Raw genomic sequence first — 26,288 nt, forward strand, 5'->3', positions numbered from 1 at the left:
CACACACACACACACACACACACACACGCACTATGCTATTTAGTAAAATATGTTACTCAGAGTAACATTTAATAAATGTTTAATTGAAAAGTTAATCTTGGTTTTATTTTTTTCTTTCTTATCTCATTGAGCCCCTTCTACGTCATGTTGTTTTCTAAATTTCTGCATCAGAGGTCTTGATTTCAAATTCTTCCTCAAGAACATATTACATTTGTGGTTTTTGGATGCGTTTCTTAGCTTCTCTAGGCTTCAGTTTCCTCCTCTGTCAGATAGTGGATTCTGTGGCCTCTGAGGTCCTTTTCCAGTTCTAGATTTAGATTCTTAAGTTCCCATGACACTTTATTACATTTTTCTCCTCAAGAAAATGTTTTAAAACTTCCATTCTATTACACATGTTGGCAGTTGGGAAATACCTCAAACATACAGTGGTAAACATTAAGAAATTATTCCCTTCATCAATAAGGGCACAGCGAGGTCACAAGTATAAACAAATTATGATTTAAAAAAATCAAGATTTTTTTTAAAGTGATGTGAGGATCTCCCTGTGTAAGAAATCTCTGCACTAATAAAGATCTGCAGCTTTGACTCTTAGGAAGTAGTCTAGGGGCACTGCTGAGAGATTTTGGAATTCCCCCCACAGTTACAGAGCTTTAATAGAAACCTGGGTAAGAGGCAGAACTTGAATTTGGGTCTTCCCTTTCTCTCAGACTGACCCTCTCTTTTTGAAACCCTGAGAACAGCTACTTAGAAACAGTTTTCCTATAATTATTTTCTTATATATCCATCCATAAACACATTTTAATGATCCCAGCTAAGGGACTTTAGATATAATATGATAAGAATGTTTCCATCTAATATTTGGAGTGTTGCCTTAAAAAGATGATGAAGTCTCGTGCCCCAGGTGCAGACGGGACATGCCTGGTGCTGCACTCTTAATTCAGAATGAGTTCACTCTGGAATGTTTCTGGAATGTTTCTGTTTGTCGATATGGTAACAGTAACCTGATCCAGGCATTTGTTATAGTGTTTACCTTCCAAAAGAAAGCTATGGCTTCATTTATAAGGGTCTCCTTAGAGACTCTGTGTTTTCAAAGTGAATATAAACAACAAATGGAGAGTTTAGATGAAATGAAATTAGGCTATTCAATAGTCCTGGAGCAATAAAGTCCTTTTGCTGACACCGTGAGCGCAACATCAAACACCAATTTCCTTCTCTGTTTACCAAGCAGTGAGCAGCCTCCATGAAAAATATATGGACAGGTATATATGCATATAAATGAGAACACAGATGGACATACGTCAACATGTGTATTCATCACATCATGGCCAAAATAGGTAGTAGAATTTTCTGAGTTTGATTCCTATAAAATTTCACCTTGTGATGTACTAAAAAGACAGCTGAAGATGTATTCAGAGGACCTGTGATTTGAGTCCTAGTGGTCTCTGCCACTTAAAAATAAGTAACCTGTGTGACCTGGGACAAATCATCTACCCTCTCTGGACTTCAGTTACATCATCCCTAATATCTCTGATCCTAAGATGCTAATAAAGCTTTTATTTTTTACATGAAAAAAAGAGAAAAGGAAAAGTTGATTTGTAGAGATGATATTTTACTCTTCAATAGTTTCTTTGACATGCTACAAACAGATGAATTTGGTTTTGTTTAAACGTGAGAAAATTAAAATAATTTCACTCATGTTTATTTTGCTATTTGGAGTGATTGATAAGTAGTGTAAGGATCTCTTTATTCTTACAGCAGGTATTTTCAAAGAATAGACGAGGAGCTTAACTTGGTCGTTTTCCATCTCTTCTCCCCATTTTTAATAGCTTAAGACAGTGATTTTATTTTTCTCCTTTTTTTGCTTCTAAAGTGCCTGCTATGTATTTTTCCTTTGGAATTCACATTGCTTTCTTTATACATAGGGAATACTCTTTGTCTTTCCATGAGACGAGTTTTGACTGAGATAGTTTGCAAAAAGTTCTGGGTCATCAAGTTACCACAATTTTTTTTAATGTTTTCTGAATGGATTACATGGTTTTTCCTTTTCAAATTCTTTCAATTTTATACTATAAAAAACTTACTGCTGAAAGGATAATCAATAAGAGATAACTTCTCCCAAAGCATGGTTGTAGAAACAGTGTGAGGGCATCATCTATGAGAATTGCCTAGCATCATGCCAAAAAAAAATCTTCCTAGAATCAATTAATTCCCTTCCTCTGCCCCCGCACCATTTTCCTCAGGATATAAGTGCCAGAATAGATGAATTCATGAAATTTACCCCTCCTGTGACTTAAGCATGAATATGGTAATATATGTTGAGATTTGGAAGACTAGTTATTCATGAGCATAAATTACATATGAACATGAACTTTGGGTGACTTTGTGGAATATGTTTCAGTGTTTCTCAAAATAGGCCTTTGAAATTATATAGTAAACCTCATCTCAAGTATCAGTATTGGGAAGTTAATTTCTAGATCTAAATGAAATATCTAACACTTTTAAACACTTCTTACTAAATTAGGAATGTACAGTGACATTGGAAATTGAGGTGAAGGAAACTAATTCTGGATGTTAATTATTAGTCTTATATTGGATAAAAAACTAATTTGATTTCTGTCTTTCAGGGATTGCAGCATGGATTTTTTGATTTTGAATCCTTTGATGTGGAAGAATACGAACATTATGAGGTTTGTAAATTTGTAACATTTTGCATATCAATTTAGTTTTTTAATTATAAAACAAAGTGTATTTGCAGTTGAATGAAAGGAAAGTTTATCTATAAGCAATCTATAGCTACTTTTTCTTACTCCTTTAAATAGTATTACTACTTGGTACTATATAGTCTGATGTGATTTAGAGAGGATGGGGAGGGACACACTTTTATTTATTTGTTGAAAGTTATTTAATATGTTTACCTGGTGCTGATTTTTCTTAAAAGATTGCTCATTTTACCTCTTCAATATGATTTATTGAAATTGGGCTAAAAGGATTGACAAATACCAGTGGGAGCATAGTTGATGTTATATATCATGTGTAGAATGAAATCCTAAGAAGGTTTATTGATAAAACTAATGAAATTATTTGAGTTCATTAAAAGTCAATACTTTCTCTTTTCTCTCCCTTCCTATTTTTCTTTCTTCTGGTTTTCCCCCCTCCTGTTATAATTTTTTTTAAACTAAAGTTTAGTTTAGATTTTTAGTCATATTATGTGAAGGAACATTAGAAGTCATCTAGTTCCGCCATTCAGTGGAATATAAGCTCTCTTAGGACAGGATTGTTTTGTCTTTATACTTCTTCAGTTTAACATATTGCCTTGCACATAGCTTGCACATGCTTAAATAATATTTCTTAAATTAAATCTCTCACCTCTTCCTTCTCCTTCTTTAGAGATAAGGCCTAGACAGGTTAAATGATTAACTCATACTTATGTAGCCATCTTGGGAATTTATCCCTTTGACACTATGACAAGTGGTTAGATGCTTAGTCTACATGTATACATATACATATATATATACATACATACATGTATTTGTGTTAAAGGCTTTCTAATGTAAGATCATGTTGTATGAAAATAGTAGAACATTAGCTACTTTTAAAAGATCATAGTAGGAGAGAGACCAGAAATATTCTTTTTTTGGACTCATTAGATTTTTATATTTTTTTCTAGAAATGAACTTGCAATATTTGAGCATATTTAAAATGTTCTTAAATAAATTATTGCACTGAGCCCCCCCCCCCTTTGCATTTAACAAAGAAAAACACTCTAAAAGTATACCTGAAATCAGGACTTTAGTTCTTGGCCATGCTCTAGTCTATAGTTCAGGTTTATCCTTTTTGAAATAAAACAATATGTAGATAGGATTTTATGTTACAAAAGGATTACATTATTTTGTAGGAAAAATTATGATGTAATTTTAAATGGTGAGTTTCCATATAGCATTCTTAACTATTGTATTCATAGGATTCAATTTATACCTAAATCTAATGTTTTCTAATGATCCCGTGCTTCTCAATATGGCCCTAGGATCCTATGAATTTTTTAGATGCACACTTGTAGAAGACAAATTATATCTGTAGTTGTAAAGTAATAGGAAGGCAGAGATATTGATCACATTTGGATGGAGAAAGTATTATGTATTACTCTGAGATTATACTTCACAGAATAGATGTTTTTAAAAAATCATGTGCAAAAATTTGTTTTAAGTTCAACAGGTAGGGAATTAAAAAAAATTTTCTAGTAAATGCTTTTATAAAATGGATTCTCTTATGAAGTGAAAAATGGACTTTAATTTGTCATTTTTGTGAGTCAGAGCTTTGGTTATTGAGTTTATTTAAAGTGAGACATTAGGAATCACATGACATTATTTCATTATTTAGTATTGATTATATGATTTAGTTTGAGAATGTTAATTTATTCTTTTGCTTTTCTTTTATTTGGGCATTTGAGAAAAGTAATTCTTTAGGGTACTTTTAAATTCCAGCCTGGTCTATATTTCTTAGAAAGACATGGCTAGTTAGATAAGTCAGTCTTTTATTTTTACTCATGGTTAACTGTTTACATTTAGCAGTCAGAATGAAGATACAAGTATAAAGCCATGTCAGCGCTGGAAGAGAATCTAGAGTTCCTATGACCATATAGTTAGAGCCGTAAAGGACCTTGAATGTCCTTTTGTCATACTAGTTTATTTTATAGAAGAAGAACCAAAGTCCTAAGATAAAGGAGCTGAAGTGACTTGACCAGGTAGCAAAGACTTGGTTTGAACACAGTTCCCTTTGGCGACAAAGCTCAGACTTTTAATATTACATGAGATGATATCTATTCCAGCACTGCTCTAAACTAACTTGCTTTGAGGCTTTTCACTGATAATTGATAATTATGATTACAACCATAGGATGACAGAGTTTGAACCCGAATCTATGAATTTTCAGCTTACTGTTCCCACTTCATGAATGCAAAGCTTTTGAAACTTATAGATGAGGAAATTGAAACCCAGAAAGTTCGTAATAGAGATTACATGATTTACTAAATGCAGAGCCAGTATTAGAACCCAGGTTTCCCAATAGCAAATTCACTGAATTTTGGAAAATAACCAAATTGAGCTTGAATTGAATAATTTTAACTATAACTATAAATTTTGAGGTTAATCATTTTTTCCAGATGAAAATTCTTTCCCTTAACATTTCATTTTCTTATTTCATATTCCTTCAAGCTGCTAAATATAATCCAACATAACTACTCTCTATCTTTTTATTTAGACAGATCAGTTATTTTGGTTTTAATGAGTAAATATGTCTTGATGAGCATTTATATTCTCTTTGTATATGGTAATATTAAATTGCTGAGTTTTAGAGCCAAAATATATATATTTAGAGCCATATTTATACTGATATACATGTAGTAAATATTTAACAAATGTATTAAAAGTCATGAACAAAGAAAACAGTTATCATCCATGATTCACTTAAGTTTTGTGATTTCCTTTGTGGCATATGTATAACTTAATGCTAGCATCTTAAGGATATATTGAGTGTCCATGATTAAAAATTCAACTTTAAAAAATAATTTTCCATGTTTGTATTTGTGGGATAGAAATGGAAAATATAGTTACTGTCATTTAATGTATAAGAATTAAACTTATAGACACGGGCTAACCACTTTCATGAATTATGATCATATTGATCAAATCTAATGTGTTAAAATCTTTACAAATGATAATCCAGCTAACACATTGCACATGTACAGAAACTGCTTAGACTACTTTAAGATCAGAAACATACATAATTCTGAAAACAAAAAAAATTCTTCATATTATTGATAGTTGTGGCAAATCCTATAATTTTAACTCATGAAGAGTGGTTGGCTCATTGGTTTAAGTCCATATTTTATTAAAGAAATGTTTCATTTGTTATGAAGAGCTGCTTCTAATGAAATGTTTGTATGAAGTACAAAAGGTGATCCAAGCTCATAAGATTTAATTTGGCGATAATAATCATAACCTTACTTTTTCTAAAATTGTATTTAGGTTGTTATGGAAACGTGTTTCCAAAACACAAAGTAATAAATTGTAGACATACAGGTTATATACATATTAGGATATCCTCAAAGACCTATCTTTAATGTGAAATGTGGTCTGCCCATTTTTGTCCACTTAGAAGTGGAGACAAAGATAATATAATTAAAATACACATAGAATTCCCCCAATGCTTTTTGACATTTATTTAAAAAAAGAAATCTTTTTCCAGTGCTTGTAACCAGTAGTTAGGCTTTAGTTTTCTGCCACTATATGGCACATTGCCATGTGGAACCTTGAGTAAATCATGTAGCTTTGTCTTTTCCTCAGTGTCCCCATCTCTAAAAATAAGGACTTGAACTAAGTGCTCTAATATTTAATGATTTTAGAATTTTTCTTTTGTCATGGCACCCTCTAGTGGATTGACTGATTAGAGAACAGGAAACTTGAGAGAAAAGAGCTAGATAATTTCCAGCCTAAATAATTGACTCTTGGAGAATGAAGAAAAGCTAGATCTACATCTTCTTGTAGGTTCAGTTAAAAGTTAAAAGCTAAAAGTTGAGGGTTTAATGGAGTAGTTCCCAACATTTTCTCTTGACTTCAAATGAAGAAAGTAAAGCAAGTTAATGTAATACTTCAAGGGAAAAAACCCCTAGGATATAGTGAATATGTGTTTTATGTGTATGTCTATGTGTTTTAGCTGTATATCATACAACAAACATTCTGTAGGGATGCTATTTTGTTCAGCGACTGCAAACCTTTTCTTTCTTTTTTTTTTAGTTGATAGGAACTAATTTTTTTTTTGCAGGGGAATAGAAAGTACAGGACCTTTGAGTTAAAATATTATACATGAAAACATGTGAACTCTGTATACTTGTAGAACCTGTGGTAAAACATGCTAAAAACTAAGCAAGGTACTCTGGGTAGCATATACATTTTCAAAGTTCATATATAGTTTTAATTTCACATGAAGACAACTTTGTACAAAAGCAATTTTGTTCACCAATGACTTTCTCCATTGCTGTTCAATTATTGTTCAATGCTTTTTTCTTTCTCTTTTGATATTTTTACAGCGGGTTGAAAATGGTGACTTCAACTGGATTGTTCCAGGAAAATTTTTAGCATTTAGTGGACCACATCCCAAAAGCAAAATTGAAAATGGTATGTTTTTCTATGTTTAAAATGATAGTTTCTCTTTTTGAATGTTCCTAATTTTCTTTGGATACATCTTTACCTTTTTCTACTACTCAGATCACAACTGTAATCTGATCCTATCTATCAATTATAAGTTTAAATACATAACATTATCTAGGCAGTTCCTATCTAAAACACCTTAAATATTTTAATTACATCATATTAGGTAGAGCTACGAACATGTTTTCAAGTGAAAAATTCCTAGGACTTATGATTTTTAGCTGATCATGCATCTCCTCATTAACACAAAAGAAATGATATTTTCTTGGATGTGAAAAGTTACAACTTAGCATTGAGTTCTTACATTAGGGTTTTTTTTATAAGCCTAGCACTGAGATTAATCTTGAACTAAAATCTTCTACATTCATTATATTTATTAGCAGCTACCAATAAATTGTAATTTGTTTCTGTTTCCATATCTTTAAAAAAATCATTTCACACTTGACAATTCCTCATCATGGACTGTGCCAAAGTCATTAAAAAATACTAATGATACTATTGAAATAGAGCTTTAAGCTAACCAGTGGGAGTCATTAAAAGAACAAGACATTAGAAAATCTCATTTATAAATTTGCTTATGGTTGGATTTTTTGTATGTGCATTAATTGGTTTCTATTCCAGTTGAGTCTCAGGCATTCTCAACAAGGTGCTTTAGAGAAGTGATCTTTTCGGATAGGTCTCACCCAACTTGCCTTTGTGCTTTTTGAACAGAATTGTCTGTCTTGTTTACAGAAACATTTTGGATATAACATTTTCACTTTAAAATGTCTTAGTTTGAACTTCCCAATAGGTCTTCAGATGGAATTTTGCCTCTAGTTTTATATGTTTGGTGAAAAGATATATCAGAATTCACTTAAAAGTCAACAAGTCCAATCAATAAGCTTTTATTAATTGTCTTCTGTATGCCAGACACTGTGCTATGTAAATAAATACTGGGAAATAAAATGGTGCAGGAGAAGCCTCTATTTCTCTTGGTGCTTGGGGGTTAAAAGTTCTGTATGAGGTAGTGCAACATAATGGGGGAAAAAACCTGTTCTGATAGCTACCAGGATTTGTGGGTTCTAATCTCAGCTTTCCCAGCCACGTGTCTCTGGGGCTAGTCTCTTATTTTCACCAAGCCTCAGTTTCTTTATCTATTAAATGTGATAATGATGTCTATCCATTATATCTCCTGGAGTTGCTGTTAGGTTCAAATGTGTATGAAATTAATTTTTAAGCTTGAAAAGGATATACAAATGCAAAGTATTTTCTTATTATTCAGTCTTTCCTTGTATAACTACAAAGATTATTTTATTCATTGAAATCACAACCCAGAGGTATTTTTATTTTATACTTTAGGGTGCTTGAAATGCCATATTAGGCTCTTCAAGGTACCCAAGCCTTAGAATGCAATTTCTTATTTGGACATAATGTATTCATAAACTAGTTGCAGAAGGAAAGTATTTTAAAGAATTTCCATGATATCAACCATAAAAGATGCCTCATCATTTTCTGTAACTGACAAACCCATCTACCTCAAAGATATATTTGTGTGTATGAGTTCTGTGTATTGATTATTAATAAGAAAATTCTCACAGGATCTTGAAATATATAACAAAAGACAAAAATTCAAGGAAGCTCTTTTAGAACTAATATGTTTTAACATATTTTGCTCACACATCAGTACCTCAAGAATTTATGAATTCGTCATGGTGGGTACTCTTCTTCTAAAATTCCATTGTGGAATTTGTTTAGTCTTATAATTATCCCTTTCCATGTTTTTTTAAAGGTATGTAAGGTAGTAGATATTTCCTTGTAAATTGAAATAAGTTGAAATTCTTTGGGGTAGGGAAATAAAGAATTTTTAAAGACTACAACAAATTAATGACATCCCATGGAGTCACAAAACTAGATTTGGAATAATTATGTTAACACCTTTTCCAGCTCTGGGACTGTACTCTCAACAGTTCATCACCCCAACTTTTAAATTTGTATTCATTTATTTATTTTAGTTCATGTCCCTTTAACCTTTCATTGAATATAAAATCTAATTGTATTTCTTCCCATTCTCTAAACTTTGGTAGGCAGATCTAATTTGCACTAATTTTAAAAGATATACAAAGGTGGTAAAGACTAAAAACTGATGTGGATAAGTAGAGCATCCATTTGGGGCCTTGCACCCCAAATTTCTGCTATTCTTTTTCTTGCCTAAGGAATGTGACATACCTTAATCTGCCAAGGAAAAAGCATTTATATTATTCTTGAATCTCTGTTCTTAAGATATATTTCCTTTAAGAAATTTAATTCAAAATTTTTGACATGAGTTTTTATTTTATTTAAACCTCTTTTGACCTTTAATTAATTAACTAATTGTGATAGGTTACATGGACTTCACTAGTTGTTTTAGCCTTGTTAAATTATATACCAAAAATTTGGTATACTCTTACCTGACTTATGCCATGTTCCTCTACTTGATATAATAGTATTTAATGGATTAAATGGTTAACAAGGATCCAATGAATAGTTGATCTGTCTTGAAGACCTTAAATTTCTTATATCATTCTATTTAGAAACAGACACAAGACCCATGATTTTGTTGGTGTAAAGAATTCTTTTGTGAGGAAATTTCCATAATAAGGCAGTAAAATTGTAGGAAGTTGCTTAGAGTATTAAAGAGTAAGCCATTTGTTCAGTGTTACACAACCAGTATGTGTCTGAGGGAATCCTCAAAGCCACATCACTCTGACTTTGAGGTTGGTTCTCTATCAGCTATACTCTGCTGCCTACAACTAATTGTGTCTAATTGTCAATTAAATTATATCTTTTAAAAATAGCTTTTACTAGCATGTATTATCTTTCTGATCTATAACTTCATAGCTGGTATTTACTTCATTCATTCTCTATAGTAAGAAAAGAGTATTTTTGCCTTTAAAAAATCTTTTGTTAGTATTTGTATTTACAATTGCTATCCATGCTGTTAGTCACAGTGTAGGTACCATCTTGTCTAGTGTATCAACATCATAAAGAAAAGACTTTTGTAAATAAGTGTGATAGATGTATAAAATTATTGTCTGCACATTACTACTTCTTGAAAAATATCCTTTCTTTCTTTGGACCATTATCTTTTATGAGATTGATAGAATCTTCTTTTTCTCAGTTGTCCTCCCTCTGCCACTGTTTTCACACTTTCACTTCTTATCCAAAGGGATAAGAATAGTAACAAGAGGGCAGCTAGGTTGCACAGTGGACAGGGCACCAGATATGAAGTTGAGAGGACCTAGGTTCAACTCTTGCCTCATCTATTTCCTACCTGTGTGACCCTAGGCAATTCATTTCATCCCATTTGCCTAGCCTTTACCACTCTTCTGCATTGGAATCAAATCTTAGTACCAATTCTAAGACTGAATGGTAAGGGTTAAAAAAAAGACATAAGGTAAAGGTTAAAAAATTTAATGTAACAAGGAAATGAAAATTGTGACAGAAATAGTAATAAATATAGGAAAAAAAGCACAAAATTAAAATAATTTTTAATTAGAAAAAATTTTTATATTGTGCATGTGTTTTAATTTATCCTGATTCCTTATGAATATAACCTTAAATATTATAGTCCTGCTTTCTTTCTACATTTAGGATATTTAGCTATCAAATAATTTACATAAATCTATAATAATAGTTACTTCACCTAGTCTGAGTAAGTTGACTAGCAAGTTTAATCTCTGGTTGTTTATTATTAGCTGAACGAATAGACTTTATTCTTTGGTCCCAAAATTTCCAGATGAGTCCTCAAAATTTTACATAGAAGAGCTTTGTAAGTGTTTGATAGCTAAGTAATTGTAGAGAATTAAATCAGCATAGTTATAACTAAGTTTATGAGAAAGGGAAGCCTTAAGATCCTGGAAATTGAGTAACATGTTTTTTAGTGTCTTCAAGTATTTTGGCGAGTCAGAAGAGGAGCTAATCACTTCTCAAATTTATTTCTCTCCTTCTGAGAGGTATTATGCTATAGCAAATGGATCTTTGGTTTCAGAGTTAGGAAGACCTGGATTTGACATCATATTGACTGTGTGTTCCTAGGTAAGTCACTGAAACTTTCAATGTACCAAATGACTCCAAGATTGTAGGTTGCAGAGAACCTGCTGATATGCTTTGATAGAGGAAGTTGCTCACAGAGAGCTCTCCACACTAATGAGAGTTCTGGCCAAAGTCAGTTTTTTTCCATTGCCTTTTTATCTAGCTGTGTTGGATGCTATCATCTACTTCTGACACTTCACAGAACCTATGTGGGTGAGGGAGGCAGAGAGATTACTGAAACTGGAGTCTGGAAAGCTGACTTTCAATTTTGTTCTTGGGCACTGACTAGGTGTGTGTTTATGGGCAAATCATTTGCCTCTCTCGGATCCTCCTCAGGTTGGCATCCTCTATAAAATGCTCATAATTATAAATTGTGAGCTCCTCCTACATCAACATAGTAGAGTTCTGGTTTAATAGAGAAGGCTTAATCAGTTAATTTGCTCTATGTACCTCATAAGAGTGTTATGAGGAAAACAATTTATAAACTTTGAAAATGTTATATTAATATGACTTAATTATTCTAGTTAAGTATCTCAGGATCAGAAAGAGATGAGTTCCTTAGTGGGAAAAGTTGATAAATGCCTCAGGAATAGAAAAAAGGGGTCTTTTGATTCTTCTTCAGGTTGCACTCTAGACTTTCTCTACCATTCTAAAGCCTTGCCATACCCCAGATCTTTATCCTGAAGTCTCACTCCAACCCTGTTATTCACACATTGGAAGGTCTCTGTCTCTCTGTCTCTCTTCCTTTCTCTTGTCTCTGTCTTTGTTTCATTGAGTAGCAACTCCCTGAGCCACCATGTAGAGTCGTTGCCCCAACCAGCCATGTCTCATATCTCTGCATACTGTATTCTGGCCTTTCTTTATCATGTCCTCCAGTACATTTGTCTATCCATACCTTCTTTTTTTCAGCTTCCCATCATGTGTCTTCCCCATTACAATGTAAGCTCCTTGAGTGCAGTTACTCTTATTTCTATTTGTATTCCCAGTATTTAGCACAGCACTATTTTTTTCTTGAATCAATAACAAAGTAGGCTGGTATCTACTTTTTAGAGAAGTATAGTCTTGGTACTCCATTGGGTACCATTGTGGATACATAAAGAAGTTTTGTAAAATTGATGTGGCAAAAAGAGGATAATTTGTCAATGAAGTACACATTTTCCTTCCTTTACTTTTTCTTCCAAATGGGATTTTTTAATAAAATAAGCTACCATTATTCTTTAAACTTAAATTTTTTTCTACCATACACATTTATATATCTTTCATACATATGAAATATTTATGTGTTGTTACATTGTTATATGTATATAAATAGGTATCATTAGAAGTTATATACTGGAGGAGGATTAATCTGTGTTTTATAGCAATGGTGTCAAACTCAAATAGAAATGAGGGCCATTGATTTACACATTAACTTTCTCTCATTCTACTTTTTGGATCCCTGCTGACTGCATATTGACTTAGTTTTAAAATGTAATGTCCTCTATATTTTATTGTACATTTACTTATTTTATTAAATATTTCCCAGTTACATTTTAGTCTGATTTAGGCTTCTTTTTGGATTCTTGGGGGCTGTGTTTGACCTTTCTTGTATAGGAAAGAAGCATGAACAAACTTGAGTCCCTTCTAGTTTTCTATTAAATTCATCAAACAATAACTCAACTTCTCTCAGCTTATGGGGAAATCTTCCTCCTTAGAGTAATTCTGCATGAGGGAGGGATGTAGCTTTAGAATGTTTGGGCAGGGGCCCAAATATTATATTACAGGGAGCAAGATTAATATTTCATTTGGAATCTCGTCCTCATCCCAATCTCTGTGGCACCAATCTGATTTGGTGTATTGGAACTACTTTGTTAATTTCTTTTCTTTTTAAGAAGAGAGAAGGGAGTGCCAAGAAAATAGAATTTCTTTTTCCCCCTAGGCACTACCCACTCCTCTAATTTTGGGAAGATAAAGCTTCTGAGAAAACCAGGAATTTTAAATACTAACTTTAGCATGCCTTCTCTCCCTAGTGTCTTATTGCTTGTGTTAATTACTGCAATAGCCTTCTGGTTGGTCCCCTTGCCTTAAGACTCTTTCCATTCCAGACCATCTTCCCCTCAGCTGCCAAAGTGAATTTCCTAAAGGTTAGATCTGACCATGACAAACCCCTCTGTCAAGTTTAGTAGCTCCCTCTCACCCCCGGGATCCAAAAGGAAGATCTGTTTTTTTTTTAAAGCTCTTCATAGCCTGATCTCTTCTGACCCTCTGTCATCTCTACCATGTGTACTTTGAGCCAGTTAGACTGGCATAATTGCCATATGTTCCTCACACTCAATACTCCATTTCCTGTCTTTGTGCCTTTCATTTGACCATAACCCATGCCTAGAATGCTCTCCTAACAACTCTCTGCCTCTTACTACAGCTTCCATTAAGACTCAGCTCAAACCCCATCTTCTGCAGGCCTCTTTCCCCATTATTCTCCACTTGCCAGTGTCTCCTCTCAGATTGCCTTATGTTTACACTGTATATATCGTGTATGTTCCTAGTATTTATATGTTTCCCACATTTGAATGTAAGTGCTTTGAGGACAATGACTTTTTTGGGTGTTTGTCTTTCTTTGGTATTCCTAACTCTTTGCACAATTCTGCAAGTATAGAAAGTACTTTAGCAAATGCTTGTTGACTGTTGGACTGCTTTACTTCTTGACTATCATGGAACACTTGTAGATTCTGACTGTTTCTTCTTATCCAAGGAAGAAAAAGGGTCAATCCCATATTCTCTTCTCATTTTTCTTCTCTCCCAGTTCTTTGTCTGAATAATAGAATAGTGTTCTCTTTGTTTCCTCAGAACCAAAAACAACAAACAAAAAACCAGAAAAGGAGCCACATTGACTCTTCCCCATTTAGAAAAGGAGTCTTGTCTCTTTTTGAATGGTGGGTTATAGAAAAAGGACTGTCTGAATCCTTTTTCCTAGCGACAGAATAACTCTTACCTAACCCTAGTTAGTTAGTTACACAATTGAATGGAATTAGGAAGTGGGAAAGGGAAACTGGAGGAATTTAGTTTCAAACCTATCTTGTTTATTTTTAATGAAATTTGATTTGAAATTTGATAGGCTTTAAAACATTTTTTATTCTTTTGCCAATTACATGTAATAACAAATTTCCATATAAGTTTTCCAAGATTATATGATCCAAATTGTCTCCCTCCTTCCCTCCCTGCTTCTGGAGCTGCTGGCACTCAATTAGTTGATAGGCTTTTAAATTTAAAAACTGAGTGAAGTGGTGGTAAATTATTATAATGTTAGATTAATGTAGGCACATAAGTTCCCCTCCCCCCGAGTTTGGGCAGTATAAACAATAAAGGCTTGAATTAATGGACTGTTTGTGGGGACAAGTAATAATACTCCTTTGTTCAGAGGCTTTTAGCTTCCAACAAAGCCCCTTCTTTACCACCTTGTGAAGTCAGACCTTCAAAGCCAAAGTCCTTAACCTTCTTTGTGTCAACCTCAGGTGCTTGGGCAGACAGCCTGATGGAGGTGATGGAACCTGCTCTGCTTTGCCTCAGTCTGGGAGGCTTGTCTGCTAGTAGCAGTAGATAGCTGGGTGTCTGCTTAGGCATATTTAGCTCCCGGAAGAGTCCCCAATCAGGGACTCACCAGCTGCACACTTACTTAGCCCTTGGCCAAAGTATGAGGTCATGTATGAGTACCATCTCCTGGCAACATGAGATGAGTGTAGGTTGGCAGGATGAACCATCCAAAAAGGCCTTGGAGTGTTCCTGCTAGGTGGGAAAGGTAGATCTTGTACTGATTTTCGAAAAAAAAAGTCCTGTGCCAAAGCCCAAGAGAAACACATGTGATCACATAGCATTCTGGTTATGGAAATAATAATGAAAGTTTAGGTCAGGGCAGTTCTAGCTAGACTGTAAAGGCACTTGAGTACTTTCTAACCTTTATTGTTTTTATTTATTCTTAATGAGATTTGATTTGAGATTTGATAGGCTTTAAAATTTTTTTATTTTTATTTATTTTACCAATTACATGTAATAACCAATTTCCATATAAGGTTTCCAAAGTTGTCATCTCCCATTATATCCAGTGCTCTCACCACTATGCCTTTCCAACTCTCTTAAATCTGAAGTCTTCTTAACCTGCCTGAAAACTCTGAAATGACACTTTTTATTACAGAATCTGAGTTGGCAAAACTGAAAGATCACCTAGTCCAACCTGTTCCTTAGAGATGATATCTTGATATGTAGATTTAGGATTGAAAAAGTTCTTTGGAATCATCTAGTCTAATTCTCAGTTTTTATATAAGAACAAACTGAATCCTAAAGAACAAAAGTGATTCATCCAAAGTCATAAATATAATACCAGGATTTGCATCCAGACCCATTGACTCCAAATCTAATGTTCTTTTCTACTGTCTCATGCTGCCTTTTCTTCAATAGAAACTGGGGAGGTAGGTGACTAAAGGCAGATAATTCCATGATTTATGGTTTATTTTGTTCTTAAGCAAAGCTAGCATCATCATAAAGGACCTTCATTTTTCCAGGTTGTTCATAATTAAAGTATCACTCAATAGAGAATACTTGAAAAGACATAAATCAAAAAATGTCTATGGTGTAATGACTTTGGATCAAGGAAGGCTTAGGTTCAAGTTCTGTTTCTAACATGTACTGGCCCTGTGACCCTAAACAAATCACTTCTCAGCACAACAGACAACTTCCTAAGATTAGATAGATTGATTGCAGAACAGGTGACTGTCTGCATTAGGGAATGGAGTTTCCTCACTGGGAGTTCCACACAGGTTTGAAATCATAGTTCCAATCCTTTTCCCTTTCCCACCTCCTACTCAAAAGGAATTGACTTATCTTTGTACACGTATTTGTCAGTATTCCTATTTAATTAAATAAAAACAAACAAAAAATGTTGCTGTTACTGTGTACAATATTTTCCTGATCTTACTAAATTCACTCTGCATCAGTTCATGAGGGTCTTTCCAGCTATTTCTGAAATCATCCTGTTCCATCATTCCTTATAACATAATAGTATTCCATGATATACCACAATTTTTGCAGCCATTCTCCAATTGATGGACATTCCTTTAATTTCTAATTCTTTGCCACTACAAAAAAGAGCAGGTATAAATATGTACAAGTAGGTTCTCCCCCTCCTTTTTTTTTTTATTTCTTTGGGATACAGACTCACTAGTGATATTACTGGATCAAAGGATGTACTTTGTTTTATAGCCCTTTGGGCATAATTCCAAATTGCCATCCAGAATGGTTGGATCAGTTCAGAACTCCACCAGCAATGCATTAGTGTCCCAATTTTGCCACATCCCCTCCAACATTTATCATTTTCCTTTACTGTCATATTGGCCAATTTGATAGGTGTGAGGAGGTGGTATCTCAGAGTTGTTTTAATTTGCATTTCTCTAATCAAGAGTTACCACTGCTTTTTGAGAAAGTTCAGCACAGAGTCCAAACAAGCGAACAAAAGAATTTCCAGTAGATAGTGAAGCCATCTAGCTGTTCCTTTGGATGACAGTTTCAATAACTGCCTATTTGAAATATTTGTCCAAGACATTGTTGAATTATTGTAGATCTGTGATCTTTTTGTTGTTTGCATTCCCTTCACCAATGTTAAACTTAACTTATTCATTCTACTTATTATTTATCCTTTCCATCTTGGTTCATGCCCTTTCATAAGTTCACAAGAGTGGATCTACTCAAGGTGCTGGATGTGGGTGGGACAGAGGGGATTCTTTGTATTTTTTTGACATTGTGTTACTGGAGCATATGGAATATTTCAGTTATCTCATTACTTTTGTGTGACTGGATATCCTTTTTTGCCCCAGTATTTCATTTCCGATGACAGTCCTTTGTAACAGTTCCTATTTTTTTTTTTTTGCAAAGTGTTGCAACCTACTCCCGCCATCATCTTCTCTTTTCCATTGCATTTTGCATAATCTTCAATTTCAGTTCTTCAGAGACTGTAGTGTTAAATGACTATAAGTCACTTGAATATTGACATTAAAATGAGGAGCCTCAGTTTCAGTAAGGATCTTACAGCTATTAAAAGAACTTTGCATTTTCCAGCTCCCTTTCTTTCTCTTGTTCAGTTCTGGCCCCAACTCAATGTCCATTTTTTAAATCTTGAAATTAAATAATATGATAAGCAAGCTCTTGTAGGTTGTCCATTCAGTTGAATATCATAATCTAAACAATGGCATTCTTTATCCATTTTGTTTTTACTGTGTACACAGACAAAACTCATTACACTGATTATGACCATATAGGAGACAGATATTGTTTGGGGCTAGATGCCCAGCATGATTGCCACCCTCAAACAGGAGTTATCTAGAAGTTCCTCACCTTCTATAAATACTCTCTTCTTGATGTCGATCTCCTCTATGACAGTGATGAATATTTTTGGCATGCATACTTCCTTCTGTTTTATGCCTTGTCTGATGTTAATGATGAAGTAGTTGTTGGATATATTTTCTGTTATATTCTCTAATTTTGAGATATATATATGAGATATTTTGTTGTCAGAGATGATACATTGAAGATAATCCAATAACATGCATTTTTATAGTCTGCAAACAGTAAGCAAAGCGGGGATCTTATGTTTTTATGTCTTTCATTGAATAATAATATGATAAAAATGTCATCTGGGAATATTGCTTATGAAAGGCCACCATTTCCCTTCCAATACAAGAATGCCCTTATTGTTTGCATAGATTATTCTAATAAAATTTTACAGATATAGGGAAGTGGACACATGGATTGATAATTGTTCTATTGTTGATATGATGTTCTATTGTTTACTTTTTGTGGGATAATAACAAGGTCTGAGATGTTTGTCTTCATTTCCCTAAAGAAATATGAAATATATCTCCTCCAGCTCAGACTTCTTTATTATACCCTATCCCATCTAGTATTTTTTCCCTCTTGACTTCTTTAGTGCCATTTCTGCTTCTCTTATAAGCACATTAAGGATTGTGCTGGAGTGTCGAGGTTCCACTCTTTTTGATGGTTTGTTGTAAAAAAAAATCTCTGCAAGTGAAAGCAGCAGAACCAGGAGAACCTTATACACAGAGACAGATACACGGTGGCACAATCGAATGTAATGGATTTCTCTACTAGCAACAATGCAGTGATCCAGGACAATTCTGAGGGACCTATGAGAAAAAATGCTATCCATATCCAGAGAAGGAACTGTGGGAGTAGAAACACAGGAGAAAAACAACTGCTTCATTACATGGGTTGATGGGGATATGATTGGGGATGCAGACTCTAAATGATCACCCTCATACAAATATCAATAATATGGAAATAGGTCTTGATCAATGACACATGTAAAACCCAGTGGAAATGTGTGTTGGCTATGGAGAGGGATGGGAGAGAGGAGGGAAAGAACATAAATCGTGTAACCATGGAAAAATTCTCTTAATCAATTAAATAAAATTAAAAAAATCTCTTCAAATCTTTTTTATTGTTCTCCTAATTTTATCCTTAATATTATTTGCTAAGTTTAATGTGAAACTTTGCTTAATTGAATTTCCCATTCAACTTTCAAACTAATCTTCTTCACATCTTCTTGCTATTTTATGAGGCTATGCTACTCCTTATTTTTCACCATCACTCTCCATATGATTTTATAAATGAGTTTACATTTTTAAGTTGGTATTGCCCATGGCTGTTGAATCAGTTTTCCCCTATGGCAAGTAAGTCAAATATTTCCTGATTAAAGTGCTAGTTAGTTTGTTAGTCTCTTTTGACCTCATAATGACATTTGATTTACATTGTTTAAATTTTTTTTATTAAATCATTGTAATCTTTGTTATAATTAGGTATCCTTTCTTCCATTCATTTTCAATTTTTGACATCAATAACTTATTTGAGTATAATCAGGGCACAATTATTTTAAGTATATGTTGTATCTTTTTCTCATTTTTGTAATTTTGATCTTTGCTCTAACTTGTCTGATTATACATAGACAGCTGAGTCAGGGATGACACTCCCCTGACTAAAATGGTCATTCTTTCCTGCTAAAATATAATCTGTTTTATTTTTGGGTGGCATGCTATTGGTATAAAGAACTCAAATCGCTATGTTTAGTGCTGTTTTTTTTTTTCTTGAAGAAAATATACATGATATGTAGACATGAAGCTTCTGTTTAGGCTACTTATTTTGACCTTATAGTTCCTACTAATGAATTATATTTTTCAGACCTTTTTGCTGACTTCACCTATTCCATCTTTGCGTTGAAGTCACTGAGTGTCAGCATATATATTGATTTAATTTTTGAGGGCTCTTACAGAGTTCTTCATATACTTTCTCTACATGTTCATTCTCTGTAACAGATGTTGATACATAAGATGCAGTCATTTTCTTGGGAAGTTTTGCATTCCACTAAATCAAGCCCTATTAATGAGAAGCAACATGGCAGAATGTAAAGAGACTAGATGGAGGATGGAGTCAGAAAAGATCTGAATCAAAAACCACCTGCCCTTACAAATTGTGGATCTTACTTCATTTGTAAAATTGGAGACAATAGTACCTATAGATCTATCTTGTGGGGTCTTATGAGGATCAAAAGCAGTACTCTAAAGGTCTGGCCACTATTACATCTTTGTCTTTGTATTTGTAGCAGTTAACATAATACCTAATATTTATTAGGTGCCTGCTGACTGACAGAATTTATTTACCCAGTTATGAATTTACTTAACCATACTGTTATGCAACAACCACAATAATAATAATTAGTAATATAAAACATATCAAATGTTATTTCATTTAACATCACAACAACTCTTCAAGGTAGGCTCTTACTATTTTACCATTTCTGAAGTGAGGAAAATTAGACAAGAAAGAAGTTAGGTGGACTTGTCCAGGGTCTCATAACTATGAAGTGCCTGAGGCTGAATTTGAACTCAGGTCATCTTGATTCCAAGTCCAGTACTCTATATACTACATCACCTAGCTGCCAACATAATTTTATCTTGAAACACAAACAATAACATGAGAGACTTTGAAATACCAAAACACTATTGATGATTATGGAGAATGAGAGAAGCTCCATAGGTGTGGAAAAAGGGAAACATTGTCTCCGTTTTTTTTGAAGAGATCCTCATAAGACCCCACAAGATAGATCTATAGGTACTATTGTCTCCAATTTTACAAATGAAGTAAGATCCACAATTTGTAAGGGCAGGTGGTTTTTGATTCAGATCTTTTCTGACTCCATCCTCCATCTAGTCTCTTTACATTCTGCCATGTTGCTTCTCATTAATAGGGCTTGATTTAGTGGAATGCAAAACTTCCCAAGAGAATCAGTCTAAAAAAGGAGGCTATGGCTTACTAGGGATTGAATTGGCCAGGTATAGATTTAAAATTAAAAAAGAAAAACATCTTTCTTAATTCTTGCTATATCATCCAAGGGCACTGTTACGTTTCATAAATTTACCATAATATTTTTGAGCTACTTGTGATTTCTTTGTTGGGGGTATACTTGCTACCTACTCACAGTTACTATGGTTGAAAATTTTATCACCCCTGTGGTCAGGCTGGGAAAAGGCCACTGTGAACTTAGCTGTACTGGTCCTTGAGTGTCCTCGAGTGACTGAGACACACTTTGGCCCAGTTTGCAAAGCTTTTACCACTCTGAGGGATCATTCTCAGGGAATGAAAATTAATATTGGCATAGACAAAGTGTCCTGCAGACTGTCCTTATGGTCTCTTCGTGTAGTCATTAAGAGACATTGGAATAAATCCATATTAGAGATTGTATATGCACATACATAATAGGCACACCCATTTTTATATTCCTCATGGAAAATATCTGATGATGCAATTTTATTAAAAGAACTAGAGAAAAAAAGGAATGATTGCATTGTGACATAATTTAAAGAAATTACTTACTTACATATTATTTGATAGCTTAGAGTAGCAATGCTAAAAATGTGATCCATATATATGTATATATGAATTCTATGTGCTATTGAGATTGTTTATGGAAAAAATTAATCTAATTCATTTTTGATGAAGGAGTTTTTGGCATATCAGAGAAATTTTAAAAAATTGAATTGACAGCCTCTGAAGTATTCACTGTAATATTAAATTTATAACTGTATGTGGGCTTAGCTGTCAGGTAGTTAACTTTTTTGAATTAAGAATTTTAAATTTCTGAATTTTAAATTATTATGTATAACTTTGGAATATATATTCACTTATCAAATTCAGAAGGTATGTTAACTTTGTCCATATGTGTACTTTTACATATAAATAGCTGTAAAATGTAAAAAAACCTGCCTTCTGGCAGGTAGAATGCTGTTAAGGGACTTAGCTAGAGACTGAGTGTTCTGTGTTAGAGAAAGATGTTCAGTTCATCAGTCATTAAATTAGCATATATTTAGCATCTCCTGGAGCTATAGGACTTGGGTTACACCCATAGTATATAAAAAAAATCTGTTCTGCTGAACTGCTTTATAATGGGTGCTTACTCATAACCCCCAAATTATATTGATGTCCTTTTTTGAAGATATTTGTGAATTTCTTCCCTCTCAAATCTAATTGATATCTTTTCAGTGTGTCATATGTAAGCTTCACTTCCACACACTATAAACTTACTGTCTGGAATTTGGGTAATTGGGAAAGTAGACAAAATAAATTTGGTAGTTCTTAAATAGCAGTATATATTTTTTTCTATATGTGTACTCAGATTATCTACCCAATTTTAAGTTTTGGTTTGTCTTCCTTGGCTTTCTCTCTGACTGTCTACTCTTGCTGCCAAGTAGGCGTATACTCAGGAAATGAAAGTTAATTAATATTGGCATAGACAAAGTGTAATTAGGAAGATGCATATGCTGCTTCTGGGAAAACCAGAGCAAAGATATAACACATTCCAAAGCCAAACATAAAAACACTTTGTTATATTGGCACCACCACTCCAATCCCTGCAGTGAAAATAATTTGAACTTGGCCATCAGTTTTTTTAAACATTTAATAATATTTATTTTTTAGAAAAGTTAACATGGTTACATAATTCATGCTCTTACTTTCCCCTTCACCCCCTCCCCCCCAACTTCCCCCCCCCCCCCATGGCTGATGCGCATTTCCACTGGTTTTAACTTGTGTCATTTATCAAGACCTATTTCCAAATTGTTGATAGTTGCATTGGTGTGGTAGTTTTGAGTCTACATCCCCAGTCATGTCTGCCTCAACCTATGTGTTCAAGCAGTTGCTTTTCTTCTGTGTTTCCTCTCTTGTAGTTCTTCCTCTGAATGTGGGCAGCATTCTTTTCATAAATCCCTCAGAATTATCCTGGGTCATTGCATTGCTGCTAGTACAGAAGTCCATTACATTCTATTTTACCACAGTGTATTGGTCTCTGTGTACAATGTTCTTCTGGCTCTACTCCTTTTGCTCTGCATCAATTCCTGAAGGTCTTTCCAGTTTACGTGGAATTCCTCCAGTTTATTATTCCTTTGAGCACAATAGTATTCCATCACCAGCATATACTACAATTTGTTCAGCCATTCCCCAATAGAAGGGCATCCCCCCATTTTCCAGTTTTTTGCCACCACAAAAAATGCGGCTATAAATCTTTTCGTACAAGTCTGTTTATCTATGATCTCTTTGGGGTACAGACCCAACAATGGTATGGCTGGATCAAAGGGCAGGCATTCTTTTATAGCCCTCAGAGCATAGTTCCAAATTGCCAGTCAGAATGGCTGGATCATTTCACAACTCCACCAGCAATGCATTAATGTCCCGATTTTGCCACATCCCCTCCAGCATTCATTACTCTCCCCTTCTTTCATTTTAGCCAATCTGCTAGGTGTGAGGTGATACCTCAGAGTTGTTTTGATTTGCATTTCTCTAATTATTAGAGATTTAGAACATTTTCTCATGTGCTTATTGATACTTTTGATTTCTTTATCTGAAAATTGCCTATTCATGTCTCTTGCCCATTTATCAATTGGGGAATGGCTTGATTTTTTTTCCCCTTAAGATAAACTTTTTTTTGACTGTTTAATAATATATTTTTTTAGAAAAGTTAACATGGTTACATGATTCATGCTCCTACCCTTCCCTTCAACCCCCCCACTTCCCCCTCTGCAGCCGATGCGCATTTCCACTGATTTTAACACATCCCATTGATCATGACCCACTTCCAAACTGTTGATAGTTGCATTGGTGTGGTAGCTTTGAGTCTACATCCCCAATCACGTCAGCCTCAACCCATGCATTCAAGCAGCAATGCAATGATCCAGGACAATTCTGAGGGACTTATGGTAAAGAATGCTGCCCACATTCAGAGGAAGAATTGCAGGAGTGGAAACACAGAGATTGGTCATCAGTTTTCCCAACTCTAGTGAAAATAGAAAGGGAATGACTTAAGATAGTAGGTCATCTTAGTTCTGAGCTTGAAGTGAGGATGAATCACAAATCTCAAATCTGGAGTTTGCCTGCATATAGACAGAAGCTGATAAATGCTTTGTGACCCTGGGCAATTCACTTAGCTCTCTTTGCCTCAGTTTCTTCATCTGTAAAATGAGCTGGAGAAGGAAATGGCAAACTACTCCAGTATCTCTATCAAGAAAACCGCAAATGGGGCCATGAAGAGTCAGACACAACTAAAAAATGACTGAAAAACAGAAGCAGTTTTAGGTAGACATTTTGACCTAACTTTTAAATGTACTATCTATATTCATTGCCCACTCTTAAGGGCAAAAGTGTATTTCACTCCTGTGCTGCTTGCGATTTAGATATAAAAAAGATAACTCAGACTTATAATTTCAAAAGCTTTTGGAATGGCCAAGAAATTCTACCCATATAAATTTGTGTCTGCTTTCCAATTGTCATAGTCTTAGAGAATTGCCTGGAATATGATTATAACTTACTCTGGTTCACAAAGCCGCGATGGGTCAGACCTGGTAGTTAACCATATCAACAATGGAACTAATAGAAATCACATGATTATCTCAATAGATGCAGAAATAAGCCTTTGACAAAATACTTTGAAATTGAAAACATAAAAGAAAAGGAATAAAAGGGCCTTTCCTCAAAATAATAAACAATATTTATTTATTTAAAACCAGCAGCAAGTATAATCTGCCATGGTGATAAGTTAGATGCCTTCTCAATAAGATCAGGAATGAAGCAGGAATGCCCATTATCACCACTACTATTAAATATTTTTCTAGAAATGATAGCAGTAACAATTAGAGAAGAAAAAGAAATTGAAGGGATCAAAATAGGCAATGAGGAAACTAAACTATATCACTCTTTGCAGATGAGATGATGTTATACTTAGAGAACCCAAGAAAATCAACTAAAAAGCTAGTGGACATAATAACTTTAGCAAAGTTGCAGGGTACAAAATAAATCCACATAAATCATCAGCATTTCTATATATTTCCAACACAACTCAACAGCAAGAGTTACTAAGAGAAACTCCATTTAAAATCACTTTAGACAATATAAAATATTTGGAAATCTATCTGCCAAGACAAACACAGGAATTATATGAACACAAATACTAAACACTTTTCACACAACTAAAACTAGATTTAAACAATTGGAAAAATCTTAATTGCTTTTGGATAGGACAAGCTAATATAGTAAAAATGACAATTCTATCTAAATTAATTTACTTATTCTGTGCCATACCTATCAAACTACCCAGAAACTTTTTTTATAGTTAGAAACTATTATAACAAAGTTGATCTGGAATATCAAAGGAACTAATGAAAAAAAAAATGAAGAACGGAGGCCTAGCAGTACCAGATATTTAATTGTACTATAAATCAGTGATCATCAAAACAATATGGTATTGGCTAAGAAGGGTGGATCAGTGGAATAGACTAGGGGTAAATGACTTCAGCAAGATAGTGTTCAATAAACCCCCAAATCCCAGCTTTTGGCATAAGAACTCACTATTTGACAAAACTGCTGGGAAAATAGGAAAACAGTATGCGAAAAATCAGGTTTAGATCAACATATCTCATGCCCTATATCAAGATCAATTCAAAATGGGTAAATAACTTATATAAAGAGGGATATTATAGGTAAATTAGGTGAACATAGAATAGTATACCTGTCAGATCTATGGGAAAGGAAATAATTTAATACCAAGCAAGAGAGAGAGAACATTACAAAAATGTAAAATGAATAATTTTGATTATATTAAATTTAAAAAGGTTTTGTACAAACAAAACCAATGCAACCAAAATTAGAAGGAAAGCAATAAATTGGGAAAAAATTTTACAACAAAATTCTCTGACAAAGGTTTAATTTCCCAAATATATAAGTAATTAAATTTACAAAATTTATAAAAAATCAAATTTACAAAAATTCAAGCCATTCCCCAATAAACAAATGGTCAAAGGACACAAATAGGCAGTTTTCAGATGAAGAAATCAAAATTATCAATAATCAAATGAAAAAGTGCTCTAAATCCCTCCTAATTAGAGAAATGGAAATCAAAACAACTCTCAGGGTACCACCTCACACCTAGCAGATTGGCCCATATGATAGTAAAGGAAAATAATAAATGTTTGAGGGGATGTGATAAAATTGGTATACTAATGCATTGCTAGTAGAGTTGTGAATTAATCCAAACATTCTGGAAGGTAATTTGGAATTAAGCTCAAAGGGCACTAAAAGAATGCATGCCCTTTGATCCAGCAATACCACTACTGGGTTTGTACCCCCAAAAAATAACAATGAAAAATTTTCATAGAAAAGTTTTTATAGCTGCACTCTTTGTGTTGGCAAAAAATTGGAAAATGAAGGGGGGGGTATCCATTGATTGGGGAATGGCTGAACAAATTGTGGTATCTGATGGTGATGGAATACTATTCTAAGGAATGATGAACTGGAGGATTTCTATACAAACTGGAAGAACTTCAATGAACTGATGCAGAATGAAATGAGCAGAACTAAGACAACATTATACACAGAAAGTGAAACATTGTGGAACTATCCAATGTAATAGATGTTGCTACTAATAGTAATGCAATGATCTAGGACAATTCT

General features: G+C 33.9%; 1 protein-coding gene across 3 annotated transcripts in view; it reads left to right on the top strand.

Annotated features, from left to right (window-relative positions):
• Positions 1 to 26,288, top strand: part of CDC14A (cell division cycle 14A) — a 248,117-nt gene that overhangs the window by 137,228 nt on the left and 84,601 nt on the right. For all 3 annotated transcript variants that reach the window (XM_044672154.1, XM_044672153.1, XM_044672152.1), the window contains exons 7-8: positions 2,625 to 2,687; positions 7,085 to 7,172. In XM_044672154.1, the coding sequence (XP_044528089.1) occupies positions 2,625 to 2,687; positions 7,085 to 7,172 (151 nt within the window). The remainder of the gene's footprint in view (positions 1 to 2,624; positions 2,688 to 7,084; positions 7,173 to 26,288) is intronic.

The sequence above is a fragment of the Gracilinanus agilis genome, chromosome 4 (genome assembly GCF_016433145.1).
Source record: "Gracilinanus agilis isolate LMUSP501 chromosome 4, AgileGrace, whole genome shotgun sequence".
In the NCBI taxonomy this organism is placed as follows: Eukaryota; Metazoa; Chordata; class Mammalia; order Didelphimorphia; family Didelphidae; genus Gracilinanus; species Gracilinanus agilis.